At 39.9% G+C, this 16,990-nt stretch overlaps 1 protein-coding gene across 1 annotated transcript in view; it reads right to left on the bottom strand.

The window, feature by feature from the left end:
• Positions 1-16,990, bottom strand: part of ppip5k2 (diphosphoinositol pentakisphosphate kinase 2) — a 168,793-nt gene that overhangs the window by 47,222 nt on the left and 104,581 nt on the right. Inside the window, exons 22-23 of the mRNA XM_060837085.1 lie at positions 16,025-16,132; positions 10,712-10,828 (exon numbers count right to left, since the gene is read on the bottom strand). Coding sequence (XP_060693068.1) covers positions 10,712-10,828; positions 16,025-16,132 — 225 coding nt within the window. The remainder of the gene's footprint in view (positions 1-10,711; positions 10,829-16,024; positions 16,133-16,990) is intronic.

Here is a 16,990-nt window from a genome sequence, read left to right as displayed (position 1 = left end):
TTTACTGTCCACCAAACCACCAATTTTGGCGTTATCTTCAAACTTTCTGAATATGCCTCCAATATTTTCACCCAAATCTTTTACATAAGTGGCAAACAAAAGTGGACCCAGTACTAATCCCTCTGGAATACCACTAATCACTGGTCTCCAGTCAGAAAAACACTACTCCACCACCACTCTCTGTCTTGTCCATAAAGCCAATTTGGATCCAATGGGCAACCTTGCCCTGAATTCCATGTGATCTAACTTTGCTAATTAGTGTACCACAAATTCCAAATAAACAATATCTAACACTGTGCCCTCAATCTTCTTAGTTACTTCTCAAAAAACTCAATCAAGTTTGTGAGACACAATTTCCCTCGCTCAAAACCATGCTGACTATTCCTAATCATTTCTTGCCTCTCCAAATACATATAACTACTATGTTTCAAAATCACTTCCAACAAATTACTCACCACCTAAGTCAGACTCACATGCCTATAGTTCCCACACTTATCCTTACAGAGTCATAGAATCATAGAGATACAGAAACAGACACTTTGGTCCAACTTGTCCACGCTGACCAGATATCCTAAATAAATCTAGTCCCATTTGCTAGTGTTTGGCCCACATCACTCTCAACCCTTGGTATTCAAAAACCCATCCAGATGCCTTTTAAATGCTGTAAATGTACCAGCCTCCACCACTTCTTCTAGCAGCTCATTACACACTTGCACCACTCTCTGTGCGAAAATGTTGCCTAGATCCCTTTCAAGTCTTTTCTCTCTCACTTTAAACCTATGCCCTCTAGTTCTGGACTCCCCATCCTGGGCAAAATACCTTGTCTATTTACGTTATCCATATTCCTCCTAATTTTATAAACCTCAATAAGGTCCCCCTCAGCCTCCAATGCTGCAGGGAAAATAGCTCCAGTCTATTCAGTCTTTCCCTATAGCACAAACCCTCAACCCTAGCAACATCTTTGTAATTTTTTTCTGAGCCCTTTCAAGTTTCACAACATCCTTCCGATAACAGGGAGATCAGAATTGGACACAGTATTCCAAAACTGGCTGAACCAAAGTCCTGTACAGCCACAACATGACCTTCCAATTCCTATACTCGATGAGACTTCCCTTTTGAGAAACTGTGAACCTTCACTCCAAGGTCTCCTTGTTCAGCAAACTCCACAGGACTTTACCATTAATTGTATAAGAACTCCCCTGATTTGCCTTTGCAAAATGTGGTACCTCATATTAATCTAAATTAAACTACATCTGCCACTCCTCAGCCCACTAGTCCACCTGATCAAGGTCCCATTGTACTCTGAGATAACCTTCGTTGCTATCCACTACATCTCCAATTTTTGTGTCATCTACAGATTTACGATGCATACCTCCTAGATTCACATCCAAATCATTTATGTAAATGATGAAAAGCAATGGATCCAGCACTGAACCTTGTGACACACCACTGATCACAAGCCTCAAGTCTGAACAGCAACTCTGCACTACCACCTTCTGTCTTTTACCTTTGAGCCAGTTCTATATGCAAATAGCTAGTTCACCTTCTATTCTGTGTGATCTCGCTTTGCTAACCAGTCTACTATGAGGAATCTTGTCCAACACCTTACTGAAATCCATATAGATTAACAGGAAAAAGTGAGAACTCCAGAGATCAGAGTCAACAAGTATGGTGCTGGAAAAGCATAACTGGTCAGGCAGCATCCAAGGAGCAGGAGAGTTAACGTCTCAAATTCCTGATGAACAGCTTATGCTCGAAACATTGACTTCTCCTGCTCCTCGGATGCTGCCTGACCAGCTGTGGTTTTCCAGCACATTTTTTGACTCCATATAGATTACGTCCACTGCTCTGCTCTCTTCAATCCTCTTTGTTACTTCTTCAAAAAAAACTCAATCAAGTTTGAGAGACATGATTTCCCATGCACAAAGTAATGGTGACTATCCCTAATCAGTCCTCGCCATTCCAAATACATGTATATCCTGCCCCTCAGGATTCCCTCCAACAACTTTCCCACCACTGACGTCAGGCTCACCGGTCTATAGTTCCCTGGCTCTTCCTTACTACCTTTCTTAAATCGCGGCACCATGTTATCCAATCTCCAATTTTTCAGCACCTCACTTGTGGCTTTCGATGAAACAAATATCTCAGCAAGAGGCCCAACAATCACTTCCCTAGCTTCCCACAGAGTTCTCATGTACACCTGGGCAGGTGTAGGAGTTGTCCACCATCTCCTTTGTACTATGGACATTTTTGAAGATGTCACCATTTATTTCCCTACGTTCTCTATCTTCTATAACCTTCTCCGTAGTAAACACTGATGCAAAATACTCATTTAGTATCTCCTCCATCACTTGCGGCTCCACACACAGGCGACCTTGCTGAACTTTAAGTTTCTCCCTTGTTACTCTTTTGTCCTAAATGTTTTCATTTGGTTTTTGTAATTACTGGCTGTTGAGTACAATCTATACTGTCTTCAGCCAAAGGAATATGCTGGTTGATTCAGTCAGTCATTTGCTCTGATGTAGCATGGTTTACTTAATACGTTTAAATCTGACACTTTGCCTAAATGAAGAAAACCCAAGAACAAAGACAGAAGAGGCCTATGCAACTGAAGAAACAACAGCTAGCATCAATCTGGAAGAAACAAGAACAACACTGAAAGGAAGGAAAAAGAAAGCAGTTGCCAAAGATGAAATACATGAATAGAGGCATACAGATCTAGTTTTAGTATGGAAGTGCAAACAGATTTGGAGAGAAGAGCCTGTTCCTGTGCTTTGTTCTTTGTCTTTATTCTACACCAATGCAAGTATGGACAAGTCTGGGTGAAGACTGAACTCAAGTCCTGTATAGGGAGTGCCAGACAAGAGTATGAAGCAATGAGGGAGAGTTTCAAACCCCAAGTTGGATAACACCAAAACAAATGCTTCTGCACGGAGCGCCTCCCTTTTCCTGATTTATGCTAACCAGTGAGACAGGAAATGTCCATGGTCAATAATGTCTGCAGACACAGCTGAACTATGCAGTGGGAAAGACAAAAAAATGAACAAGTATCTGGCGAACTGAATAAACTGATCTTGACAACTTAAGACCAATTTGTTGACTGTCAGTTGGAGTTGAGGAAAGAAACATAGGAACAGGAATAGGCCATTTAGCCCATCAAGCTTGCTCTGCCATTTAACAAAATCATGACTCAAATGTTTCAATGCCTTTTACCCATGCTCTCCTCAAAACTCTTTATGCTATCGATTGTCAACAATTTATTGAACTGTACCGTACAAAGAATGAAATTCCACAGCACTCTGGGGTAAAGATTCCAAAGATTCACCATCCTTTTAAATTTTTAAATTATACCCCATAATTCTGGACTCAATGAGAAGAAACATCTCGTCTGCCTTGTTTATTCCTTTAGGTACTTTGTAAGTGTCAATTAGATCACCTCTCATTCATTGAAACTCCAGAGAAGACAGTACCAGTTTAAACACATTCTCAGCATAGGACAATCCCACTAACCTGGTATCATTTTGGTGAGTCTTCTTTGCACTCCCTCTATAACAATAAAAACCCTTCCAGATACTAAAACTATATAGAGTACTTACGTGCAGTCTAACCAAGCTTCTATACAATTGAAGCAAGACTTCACTACTCCTTTACTAAGATTCTCTTGCAATAAGTGTGAACATTCCATTAACATTCTTAATAGCTTTCTGCAACAGCGTGTGAACCTTCAGTGACTACTGACCAGGAAACCCAAATCTAATTGTACACTTACACTTTCGAACTTTTCACCATTTAATAAATACTCTGCACCTCTGTACGTCCTAACAATGTGGATAACCACATTTTCTTCCACATTATATTCCATGTTTCTGCTCAATCACCAAGTCTGTCTAAATTATCCTGATAACATTTCACCTCTTCCTCATGCCTACTTAACTTTGCATAGTCCGCAAATGTGAAAATATTACATTTGATCCCCACATCCAAATCATTGATTTGTGTTGGAAAAACGTGGGATTCCAAATACTGATTGTGCAACACTCCAATAGTTACAGTCTGTCAATGTGAGAATGACCCATTTATTCTATTTTCCGAAATCAGAGGTCCAATAACAACTGGTGGGAGACAATGTCAGAGATACTTTAGGTAGAAGTGTGAGAGACCCAAAATATGATGGTTGAAGAAATAGATATGAAAGAGTGTTTATGTGTTTACAGTGTAAATATCTAAACACATATACTTAAGCAACAGTTAATAGATCGGAATTTAGAGGCAAAGTCATAGGGAGAAAAGAGTATATGTTCAATGTACAGATTAAACATTAAATAATCAAAAGCATTGTTCAATTTCAAACAAAGAATAAAAACCAAGGTTAAATGGTGCATGCACTGTACCTTTTCAACTGATTATATTTGAACCCTGAGCTATTACTGGAAAGGAAGGACAATGCTAAGCAGTTCAAGAATTACAGTAATCCATGACACAAAGTATGGTACAGCAACTCAATTATTCTAGGTCAGAGGCCGAGATTCAAATGCATAGCTGAGAAAAGTTTTACTTGGAACTTCACAAACATTCAAAGTTGAATAGAATATTGGAGTAATTTGCAGGCTTGATCCTCCTCTTTAAGCACCAAGTTGGGAAGCATGTTAAAAGTCTGACTTGACACCATGAGAAGTCAAGGTTCTGGGTTTTAGATGCTATAGGAAGGATAGAAAGGGAAGCAAGGTGGGGGGGGGGGGGGGAGAAGAGTGGCATTTTTGATTAAGGAAAACATTATTATTGTAATTAGAGAGGATACTTGTGAGGGATAGTCCAGTGAAACTATATGGGCAGAATCAGAAATAAGAAAGGGATGATCACCTTGATAAGATTGGATCACTGCCCACCCCCTCCCCCACCGCCCACCTAATCCCCACCCCTAGGTAGTCAGAGGGACATTGAGGGGCAAATATATATAGAGAGATCACAGATACCTGTAAGAATAATAGAGTTGTAAGAGTATGGGATTTTAATTTTTCAAACATTGACTGGGATTGCCATGGTGTTAAAGGCCTGGATTGTGAGGAATTTGTTAAATGAGTTTTAAGAAAAATGTCTTTACCAATATGTTAATGTATCTACTAGCGAAGGAGCAAAACTTGATCTTCTCATGGGAAATAGGAAAGGGAAGTGAGTGAAGTGTCAGTAGGGAATACCTTGGGACTAGCGATCATAATTCTATTAATTTTGAAATATTTATGGAAAAGGATAAGCCTTCCAATAAAAGTTAATGTTCTTAATTGGAGTATTGCAAAGTTTAATAGTATGAGACAAGAACTTTTGAAAGTTGATTGTGGAGTTGACTGTATGCAGATAAATAAATGACAGACAAGTGGGAGGCTTTCAAAAGTCTGATAAGTTCAGAGGCATTACCTTCCTGTTAGAATGAAGAGTAAAAGCTGGTAAGAGTATGGTAGAATGGGTGAATAAAGATATGACATTCTATTCAAGATTAAGAATCATATACTAGATATAGACAAGTAGGATCAAATGAATCTCTTGAAGAATATGAAGAGTGCAGGGAGATTCTTAAGAGGCAAATCAGGAGGACAAAGAGGGAATTTGAGATTGCCTTGGCAGACAAGGTTAAGGATAATCCAATGAGCTTCTAAGTACATTAAAGCAAAATAGCAATCAGACAGAGAGTAGGTCCCCTTAAAGATCATTGAGGTTGTTTATGGTATTGAACCTCGGGAAATGGAAGAGATACAAAAAAAAAATTCACATCAGTTTTTTTCTGAGAGAAAGAAATGGAGGCTAGAGAACTTGGGGAAATAAATACTGATGTTTGAAAACAGTTCACATTACAGGAGAGGAAAAACTGCAGGTCTTAACAAATTTCGAGGAAGTGTACGAACTTAGGGAAAAAATTGTGGGGCCGCCCGCAGAACTATTTGTATCATCATGGGGTTCAATTCCCGCCTCAGGCAACTGTCTGTGTGGAGTTTGCACATTTTCCCCGTGTCTACGTGGGTTTCCTCCGGGTGCTCCGATTTTCTCCCACAGTCCAAAAACTGTGCAGGTTAAGTGAATTGGCCATGCTAAATTGCCCATAGTGTTAGGTGAAGGGGTAAAGTGTTAAGTGGGTGGGTTGATCTTCAGAGGGTCAGTGTGGGCTTATTGGGCCGAAGGGCCTGTTTTCACACTGTAAGTAATCTAATCTATAACCATGCGGGAGATGCTGTATGACTAGAGGATGGCTAATGTTGTGCCTCTATTTAAGAAAGACTGTAAGGAGAAGCCTGGCAACAATCAATCTCTGAGCCTGACGTTAGCAATGGGTAGGTTGTTGGAGGTGATTCTAAAAAATAGGATTTACATGTATTTTAAGAGGCAAGGACTGGTTAGGGATCGTCAGCATGGTATAGTGCGAGGGAAATAGTGTCTCACAAACTTGATTGAGTTTTTTGAAGGAGGACGAAAGAAGATTGATGAGGGCACAGTGGTCGACATTGCTTACTTGGACTTTAGTCAAGTCTTTGACAAGGTTGCACATGGTACACTAATTAGTAAAGTTAGATTACATAGGATTCAGGACAAGGTTGCCAATTGGATGCAAACTTGGCTTTATGATAAGAGACAGAGGGTGGTAGTAGAGGGCTGTTTTTTTGGACTGGAGGCCTGTGACCAGGGATGTTTCACATGGATCAGTACTAGGTCCACTTTTGTTTGTCATTTATGTAAAAGATTTGGATTAAAATATTGTAGGTATGTTCATTATGTTTGTGGATGACACCAAAATTAGTGGTATTTTGGACAGTGAAGATTAGAATCTAAGATTACAAAGAGGCCTTGATCAATTGGGTCAACTGGCTAAACAGTAGCAGATGGACTTTAATTTGGTAAAACAAATAATGGGCAAGACTTATACAATTAATGGTAGGGTGCTGGGTGATGTAGTAAAACAGAGAGACTTAGGTGTCCACGTACATAATTCTTTCAAATTTGCATCACAGGTAGACAGGGTGGTTAAGAAGGCGTTTAGCATGCTTGACTTTATTGTTAAGACCTTTCAGTATAGCAAGGGATGTCATGTTGAGATTGTACAGGACATTGAGGCCTCTTCTGGAGTACTGAGTGCAGTCTGGTCACCCTGCTACAGGAGGAATATTATTAAATTGGAGAATGTTCAGAAAAAAATTAGCAGGTTGTTGCCAGGAATGGAGAGTTTGAGTTCTAAGGCGAGGCTGGAGTATAGGAGTTTTAGGGGTGGCCCTGTAGAGGTTTATAAAATCATGACAGATGTACATAAGATGAATAACAAGAGTCTTTTCCCTAGTGTGGGGAAGTTCAGGGCTAGAGTGCATATTTTTGAGGTGAGAAAAGACAACTTTAACAAGGACATGAGGGACAACTTTTTTTTTTTTACACAGTGAGTGGTTCATGTGAGCAATGAACTGTCCAAGAAATTGGTGGATGCAGGGAGAGTTACAACATTTAAAAGACATTTGGATAAGTACACGAATAGGAAAGGTTTGGAGGGAAATGGGCCAAATGCAGACAAGTGAGACGAGTTTAGTTTGGGAACAAGGCTGGTATGGACTATTTCGGCCAAAGGGTCTGTTTCCATGCTGTATGATTCTATGACTCTAAACATTTGGCCTTGGAAGATCAGTATGTTTAGAGGCTGAATGACTGGATGGAGAAGGAGAATGACCATTACTTTTCACCTCTTGCATTACCACGTTATTAAGCTGAGGGATGCCAATGTTGATTGCCAAAATTAATGGGTTTTTTTTTAAACTAAGCAGTCTAGCAGTCCTAAATTAGCTGCAGAACAGTCCAGATAAAGAGTGCCCTGTAGTTTTCTCCAACAATGTACTCAAAGACCTATTTTGGAGCAACTCTTTCCTTATACATTAACACATTACGTTTCGTTCAAAAGCTATTAGTGTAATGGCTTCGGTGATTAAGCTTGCTAACTCATGAATCAAGTTCAGAAGTAATTTATTAAAGGCAAAGCACATTGGAAGTCTGGAAATGCTGGGGGTGGGTTCTATTTTCTCTCCTATTTCAGGAACTGGATGCTCAGATTGGTACCTTAGCAAAACATTGATACCACAATGAATAACTTGCATTCACATAACTTGAACATAGTTTGGATAGCCTTGGATCTTGAATAGGCCCCAGTAGGTTCTAAGCATTATTAGTCAGTGTTAGAACCATCTGCATTTATTATGTTTTGCTTTATGTTCTATTACAGCTAGCTAATGACATTATTATATCACTAGCTTCACATAGCAAATTTTAATATTATTTTAATAAGGAAGATAATTTGGATGTAGGTTTGCTCGCTGAGCTGAAAGGTTCATTTCCAGCCGTTTCGTTACCTTACTAGATAACATCTTCAGTGGGCCTCATGCAAAGCAATGCTGAAAATTCCTGCTTTCTATTATGTGTTTGGGTTGGTGATGTCATTTCCTGTGGTGAAGTCACTCCATGTTCCTTTTTCTCAGGGGGTGGTAGATGGAGTCTAACTCAATGTGTTTGTTGATAGAGTTCCGGTTGGAATGCCATGCTTCTAGGCATTCTCGTGCATGTCTTTGTTTGGCTTGTCCTAGGATGGATGTATTGTCCCAGTTGAAGTGGTGTCCATTGTCATCCGTAGGTGAGGATACTAGAGAGAGAGGGTCATGTCTTCTTGTGGCTAGTTGATGTTCATGTCGCCTGTTGGCTAGTTTTCTGCCTGTTTGTGCAATGTAGTTAGATTAGATTCCCTACAGTGTAGAAACAGGCTCTTCGGAAACTAGTTCACACCTACACTCTGAAGAGTAACCCACCCAGATCCATTCCCTTAACTATTGCACCTAACACTATGGGCAATTTAGCATGACCAATTCACCCAACCTGCTCATCTTTGGACTGCTAGAGGAAATCAGAGCACCCAGAGGAAACCCATGTAGACATGTGGAGAATGTGCAAACTCCTCACAGATAATCGCCCGAGGCTGAAATTGAACCCGGGTCCCTGGCACTGAGGCGGCAGCAGTGCTAGCCACTAAGCCACCGTGCCGCCCCTTGTCACACACAAAGGGATGGAATGGCAGATTGGAGATACGGGAATTGGGTGGGGTGAAGGTTAGATTCCCTAAAGTATGGAAACAGGCCCTTGGGCCCAACATGTCCACACCAATTCTCCGAAGAGTAACCCACCCAGAACCATTCCCCTCCCCTATATTTACCCCTGCCTAATACACCTAACACCACGGACAATTTTCGCCAATTCATCTGGCCTGCACATCTTTGGATTGTGGGAGGAAACCCACACAGACAGTTGCCTGTGACGAGAATCGAACCCAGGTCCCTGGTGCGGTGAGGCAGCAAAGCTAACCACTGAGTCACTGTGCTGTAGTGTTTGCTTCAGTCCTTGCACGGTATTTTGTAAATGATGTTAGTTTGCTCATTGTCTGTATTGGGTCTCTCAAGTTGATTAGCTGCTGTATTAGTGTGTTGGTGGATTTGTGGGATACTATGATGCTAAGTGGTTTGAGTAGAGGTCGATGTTAGAGTTAGACCCCATCTACCACCCCCTGTGAAAAGGAACACGAAGAGACTTCACCACAGGAAATAACATCACCAACCCAAAGAAGCCCAAACATATAAATAGACAGCAGGAATTTTCAGCATTGCTTCGCACAAGGCCCACTGAAGATGTTACCGAGTGAGGTAATGAAATGTCTGGAAGTGAACCTTCCAGCTCAGTGCGCCAACGTATATCCAAAACCTCAAACTTGAGCTACAAATCTTCTCAAAACTCGCTACGAAGATAATTTTCAGTAAATACTCTAATGCATGAATTCGCTTTTCTTCAAATAAACTAAAAGTGCCTCATCCTGTTTTCCCTTAAGTTGGTGTAACTAGCCTGATTATTATTTTGTCAGAATCATGAAACCAGATCTTTCAGTCTTTGGATTGGCAGACTAGTTGGACCCCGAAAGATGCCCCTCAAGTCCCAATGCAATGACTGCATGGTACCAACCCAAGAAGATTAAACTTTTAACACGCAATTATCTAGTTTTTAGGAAATCATCCACAACAGAGTTAGAGTCAGACACTTCAAAGGGGTCCAACTTATTTAGTTTACCAGGAAGAGAAATTTTAGGACAGTGAAACTTGCTCTAAATCCTTGGTAACTATAAAATTCATTTCCACTTATTCTCATCGATGCATACACTCTTCAAACATTTGGGTGCTCACAACTGAACGACATTCCCGTCAAGAATTTACTGCCATCTATATGACCTCATACGGTAGTCATCCTCCCCACACCCTCAACGTCCCACTAGAAACGCTACCCCTTTATCCACTTACCTTATATACTTTCCTTCTCTTAGTAGCTGTCAAAGTGATTTTGGAGTCCTTAAGCATTTTACTTTCTTGAGTACAGCAGATTCTGCTGTTTTAAAAAAAAGACATCTGCAGCGACTGGTTTGCAATACTACTTTTGTTGGGATGGATTCCCCACTAAACATCAGGGCCAAACAAATCATGTAAATCTAATCAGGTATGAAGGGATTCTGACCCATATTGGAAGAGCTGGGCAATGAATTACAAGGCAGCAATTTGATAATAATTCTAATACATGAATAACTCTACAATTATTACATCACACTCAGAAAATAAAACACTCAAAATATAAACAAACCAATAGAAGTCTCTTCAAAAATGAGTACCTCACGAGAGGCTGGTCTGTATCCAAAACCTGATGGAAGATTTTTATCTTCTTCACATCCTTTAGCACCAGGACTGAAGTGTAATTCAACATGAAAGCGTTCCTCTGAAGAAGGATCCTGAAAATTAAGGTTTTTAGAAATAAATATTTGCAGTGCTGAAGAAAACAGGTTAAATACTTAATTTTTAAAATAATTTTGTAAGTGAGGGAACCCTCTCTCTGTTTGTCTCCCAAATCCCATGAAATTACACCAATTCTGGCCATGTGGGCAGATGAGCAACTTCTCATTGGTCTTCACTAACACCACTGTAAATAAACTATCAGAGGAACAATGGTTTATATCACCCTCTGATCAATAGCATCTTAAAGCAAAGTTGCAGAAATGGCATGGTACCTTTAAATACCCCTTCGACATTTTTTAAATAATAATTTCATATTATGAAAAGGAGCAAAGCAAACTAAATTGAGATTTGAAGTCCAAATGGGTACCCCACTACATAATTATCTTATCACGTGCAAGGAATGCTAGTAATTAAATGTATACAATTACTGTACGAAGTTAAGAAAATGTTTTGATGCACTCTATTTCTGTGTCAAGCCTGCAAGGTAAGCAAATGACCCAGGCCTTAATTATAAGATGGTTCACAAGACCAATCTTATTGTGCACAGAGCTATATGAACAGCAATGTGCATAACAACTAGTAAAAGTCTGCTTGCAATAGACAGGAATGTAGAACCAGAAACGGATTTCCCAAAAAGCAAATGGAGAGAGGATCATGTGAGATTGCTTTATCCTAAAAATGAATGGGAGTATGAGGTAGTATAAAAATAAAGTTCATAAACAGGTCTCCATGCTGTCTCACACTACTGTCGACCTCAAGTCTACCTTCATCAATCAAAGCAAGTCAGGCACTTAACTGACGAGGGTGCTGGGCCTTCTCTGGGATTATGGACCATTGAGATAGAAAACCAAGTTGCTAGCTAGTCAGAAGCCAGTGGCTTTCTGTTGCTGACAGCAACGTTGGGAGTAGAGGTCGCTGTCAGTAATGTTCTAAATATTTCACCAGGGACCGTTGCTGGATTCCTGGATGCAAGGTACTTGGGCACAGGAATAGGTTGCGAATTAGGTTTATGGGCAGAAAGCTGCTGCAGAGAGGTGCACTGGTATTAAGAAGCAAGGGCAGGGACAAGCCTGCAGAAACTCTGCATTCCTTCCCAATGCCATGATCCATCATTAGGTACAGAGTGCCTGATCCATTTTGGCTTCCTCTTGAATTCCCTGACAGCAAATTTGATTCGTGGTTGTGAAGGCATTGGCTACTGCAAAGGGTAGGGACACTAACAACATTCTAGTAACTGCTCTGAAGATAACCAAAAGGCGATCATGGGACACAGTGTAAAACCTAAATTGCTTAACTTTTAGAGTAACTTATCGATGAGAGAGAGTCATATGAAAGATCTAACTGAGAGAAGAGGTGAGATTGGAATCATAGAGATGAATAGCACAGAAACAGACCCTTCGGTCCAACTCCTCTATGCCAACCAGATATCCAAACCTAATCCAGTCCCATTTAGTAGCATTCGGCCCATATTTCTCTAAAAGGAAGTTGGGATCTGAGAATAAGGTGGAAAGATTTAATTGAAGTCAAACCAGTTATTCAGTGAGCTTTTTGCAATTGTATGAATGAACTGCTCAAACACTATACTGGCAAAACCCTTACGACCAAGTATCATTTGTCTCTTGTTGTATTGGGACAAGCTCTCAACCTTACAAATGTATATCAGAATTTGTGTAATTTAAACAGTATAGCTGAAACTGTATAGTCTACTCAGCAATGTGGAAAACTGCCTCGGTATACCATGCTGAAAAAGAGCAAATCAAACTCAATCAAACACAAGGCCACTAAACTAAAACAAAGAACTGTACATGCTGGAAATCTGAAACAAAAATAGAAAGTGCTTTAGAAACTCAGCACATCTGGCAGCTTCAGTACAGAAAAGAAAGTTAACATTTCTAGTCCAATGGCACATTGTTAGTTCTGGACTTGAAAAGTTAATTCTGTTATTCTTTACAGATGCAGTCAGACCTATTGAACTTCTTTCACATTTTGTTGTCTACCATCCTAATAACATACTTTCAATTTTCAGCAGGTGACAGGAGAGGTTGTTGACAGCGCTATCAATTGGCAACTGTTTGGCAATAACATCATCAATGCTATTCAGTTTGGATTCTGCAAGGCAGCATTTAACTGAGTAAGGGAGCGAGGAGCCCTAGCAAAACTAGAGGAAATGGGAATCAAGAGATCTGTCCCTGGACTGTAGTCATAAGTAACATAAGGGTGACGGTTGTGATTGTTGGAGGTCAATCACCTTAACTCTGAAACATTACTGCACGAGTTCCTTAAGGTGGCATTGTGGGCGCCACCATCTTCGACTGCTTTAGCAGTGATCATCCTTCTATCTGAGATCAGAGGTGAGATGTTAGCTAACAGCTGCATAATGTTCAGTGCCTTCGCCATTCTCAAGTACCGAAGCAGTCTGTTCATATGCACAGGTTTGAATGAAGTGATAACTACTTTCATGGTACACAAGTATCAGGGAATGAGCATCTCCAATAAGAAAGAATCTAACCATCTTCTCTTGGCAATCATTTGCAGTTTCAATGTTGAATCTCTCGCAGGTTATCAATAAGTAAAGCATTTTTAATTTTTTTTTTCATAGGATACAAGTGCTTCTGGCTCAGCCAGCTATTGTCAATCCCCAACTAACCCAATTAAAAGTTGAACTGCCTTTTGAACCACTGCAGTCCTTGGGATATAATAATCAGCATTAGTGAAGAAAGAGTGATTTTTTTTATATATAGTCCAGACTGAATACACTTTCTATATATAAAGGAGATAGGTTAAGAAATTAGGGTCCAGACTAAAAACAAATGCCAGGTATAACGGTCTGGATGTAATTCAGTTTGTCAAACTCAGGCTTGAGGCAAAACACACTTTATTTATACACTATATTTAAAACACAGAAAAAATAAAAGTACAGGAAAGGAGTTTAACTGTAACTATAAAAATACTTAACAAAATAAATGCTATTCCTTAACATCCCATAAGCACCCTTGCCAAAGACAAACTCAGTAAACTAGTTTGTCTCGCATGCAATTCTAGCAGTAGGAACAGAACCCAAGCTTTTATCTGTAGCAAAAACAGTGAGCGATGTAGCAGCTTTCACAACCCCAACGGTTACTGAAAGCTAAAACTAAAATCCTGGTTCCACAGTGTGCTTCTATTATTCTAACTTTTGAAAATAAATTTCCAAGGCCTCAGAAGCTGTTTACTTTGTTGGCTTGAAGGAGACTGCACATACCTCTGCTGCAATTTCTGTTCATAAATAAAAAGGATAACATACACCTCTTAAAGCCTTATAGTACTACTCTTACAGCATTGTCACAAATCTCAAGTCAGGATGGTGTCTGCATTGGAGGGTTGATGATGTTGCGCCCACGCAACAGTTGCCTTTGTGGCAGAGATTTGGGTTTGGAAAATGCTTTTCAAGCATCACTGGTGAGTTACCACAGTGCCTTTTGAATGCCATACTGCTGCCCCTGTGCATTGGTAGTGATGGAGTGAATGTTGAAGATATTGGATGTGTGCAATCAAGTGGGCTGCTTTGTCCTGGATGGTGTCAAGCTTGAGTTTTGTTGGAGTTGCCTTCAATCAGACATGTAGAGATTATTCCATCTCACTCCAGACTTGTGCCTTGGAAATAGTGAACAGGCAATGAGGAGACAAGAGATATATGTTACTTGCTACAGGACTCCTAACCTCAGACCTGCTCCTTTAGTACTTATACAACTGGTCCAGTTCAGACTCTGGTCACATTCTGTCTTGTTGGAGATGGCCATTCACTAGCACTTATGTGCTTTTAATATTACTTTCCAGTTATCAACCAGATCTTGATTGACCTACACACAGACTGCTTCAAACTCAAGTGCCCCAGATGATGCTAAACATTGTGCACTCATTCGTGAACAGCCTGCTTCTGGCCTTATGTTGGAGGGAAGGCCAGTAACGAAGCAGGAAATGCTAAAGCCGAGGACACTATTCTGAGGAAATCCAACAGAGATGATTGACCATCAATAACCACAAGCTCCTTCTTCTGGAGCTAGGAGTGCTAGGAGTGACTCAAACCAATACAGAGTTTTCCCTGATTCTTATTAACTCAGTTTTGCTAGATCTTTTTGATGCCGCACTTAGTCAAAGGCTATCTTGATGTCAAGATCTATCAGTCTCACCTCATCCCTGGAGTTGAACTCCTTTGCCCATGTTTAAACTAAGCTTGTATTGAGATCAGTGGATGAGTGGCCCTTGCTAAACCAAAACTGACACCAATGAGCAAGTTACTTATTTGCAAGTGCTACTTGATAGCATTGTTGGCAACTCTTTCTATTGCTCTGATGATGGATCAATAATTGGTAGAGATGGATTTGTTCTGTTTTTGTGTACATAATATACTGGGAATTCTGCAACATTGTTGGATAGATACCAGTGTTGTAGCTGTACTGGAACGGATTGGCTGGTTATGGTGCACAAATCTTCGGTATTGTTGCCTGAATGTTGTCAGAACCCATAGCTTTTGCAGGATCCAGTGTAAGAGCTTTTTCCTGATATCACAGGGTGTGACATAACTGGTTGAAGACTGGCAAATGTGATGCTGGGCATTTGATGAGATAGCCAAGATAGATCATACACTTCACACCTCTTGCTGAAGTAGACGCAAATTCTTCAGACTATTATTTTGCACTGACATTCCTCATTGTTGAGAATGGGGATATGTGTGGGAGCCTTCAGCTCCTGTTAGTTGTCCACAGCCATTCTTAATTGGGGCAGGACTGCATACAGAGCTATCCAGAAATAAAACTTTGAATAATTGAACCATCGCCTGATATGAGGCTCCACACAATAACTCTGGGATTAAGTGGCCCATTAAATATCAAACTAGTTAGGTAAGAACTTTGTGTATAAGCACTTGCCAGTTTCATAATTACCGCACTAAACCTCTCAAATTTTACTCTCCTGCTGGTCAGAGTCAGAAACCTTTGTAACAATGTAGCTTGACAGTTCTTTGTGATCTTCAAGGCTTTTTTCAGCAAAACTTTAATACTCTTCCTTCCTACCAACTGGAAAGTATCCGGAATAGTCTTACCTAATTTCAAATTTGAACTCAAAAGCCAAGTTAATTTAACTAAATTTATTTGCATGTAATATGGCATAGCATTGGAAGTAATAAAGCAGAAGAGAAAAAAAAAGCATAATACCTTATTTGGGTCTTCATATAACATGATAACAATCTGTGTCATGTAATTGAGCTCACTGGTATAGTTCAGATAACCCATTGCCCTTTTCCACTGCTCATCTTTGACTTCCTGCAAAGTAGTACAAAATCATATCACTTTTAAAATAATTTTAGATATTCACGAGATTCTATAATTTTGTTCATTCTAACAATGTAATTTTTGTACAGTAAACAATAAGTAGCATTTAACAGGATGTTTGAACCACAATTATGTCACTCTATAACATGATAATCCTAAATAATTTGGGTTGTGTATTAGATCAGCAGAAATGGGAAAGACAGTCAGTCAGATAGAGACTGGGATGTTGTTTAATAAATTGCGTTACTTGGAACACAGTATTACTGCACAATTGTCACTTTGGGAAGCTTTCATTTTAAAATGAAGAATGTAGCCGTAGGCTATGGCCTAACTCTAGAATTAATCTGCATTCAACTGTAAATGTCCACTGGGTTATCCTCACTAAGTAGATACCGTTACAGTCAATATACAAAAGAAAATTAAAACAAAAAGAAATACAATCTCTCATTTAATTGTCACATGACATACTGTATTTAAAACCATTGTGGGAAGCATTCTGAAATGAAGTACAATGTAAATGAAAGTGCTATTATTTGTTTCTAAGTTGTTAATCACTGACACATTCCTGACCCATATAATTAAACTGAAAATGTGTTGCTGGAAAAGCACAACAGGTCAGGCAGCATCCAAGGGGCAGGGGAATTGATGTTTCAGGCATGAGCCCTTCTTCAGGAAACTGAAGAGCCATTCCTGAAGAAGGGCTCATGCCCGAAACGTCGATTCTCCTGCTCCTTGGATGCTGCCTGACCTGCTGCGCTTTTCCAGCAACACATTTTCAGCTCTGATCTCCAGCATCTGCAGTCCTCACTTTCTCCCATATAATTAAACTGACAACACCTGAGAAAACAG

This window comes from Hemiscyllium ocellatum, chromosome 2 (genome assembly GCF_020745735.1).
Source record: "Hemiscyllium ocellatum isolate sHemOce1 chromosome 2, sHemOce1.pat.X.cur, whole genome shotgun sequence".
Taxonomy (NCBI): Eukaryota; Metazoa; Chordata; class Chondrichthyes; order Orectolobiformes; family Hemiscylliidae; genus Hemiscyllium; species Hemiscyllium ocellatum.
Note: the sequence above shows the minus strand (reverse complement) of the source record. Positions and strands in the feature narration are given on the sequence as shown.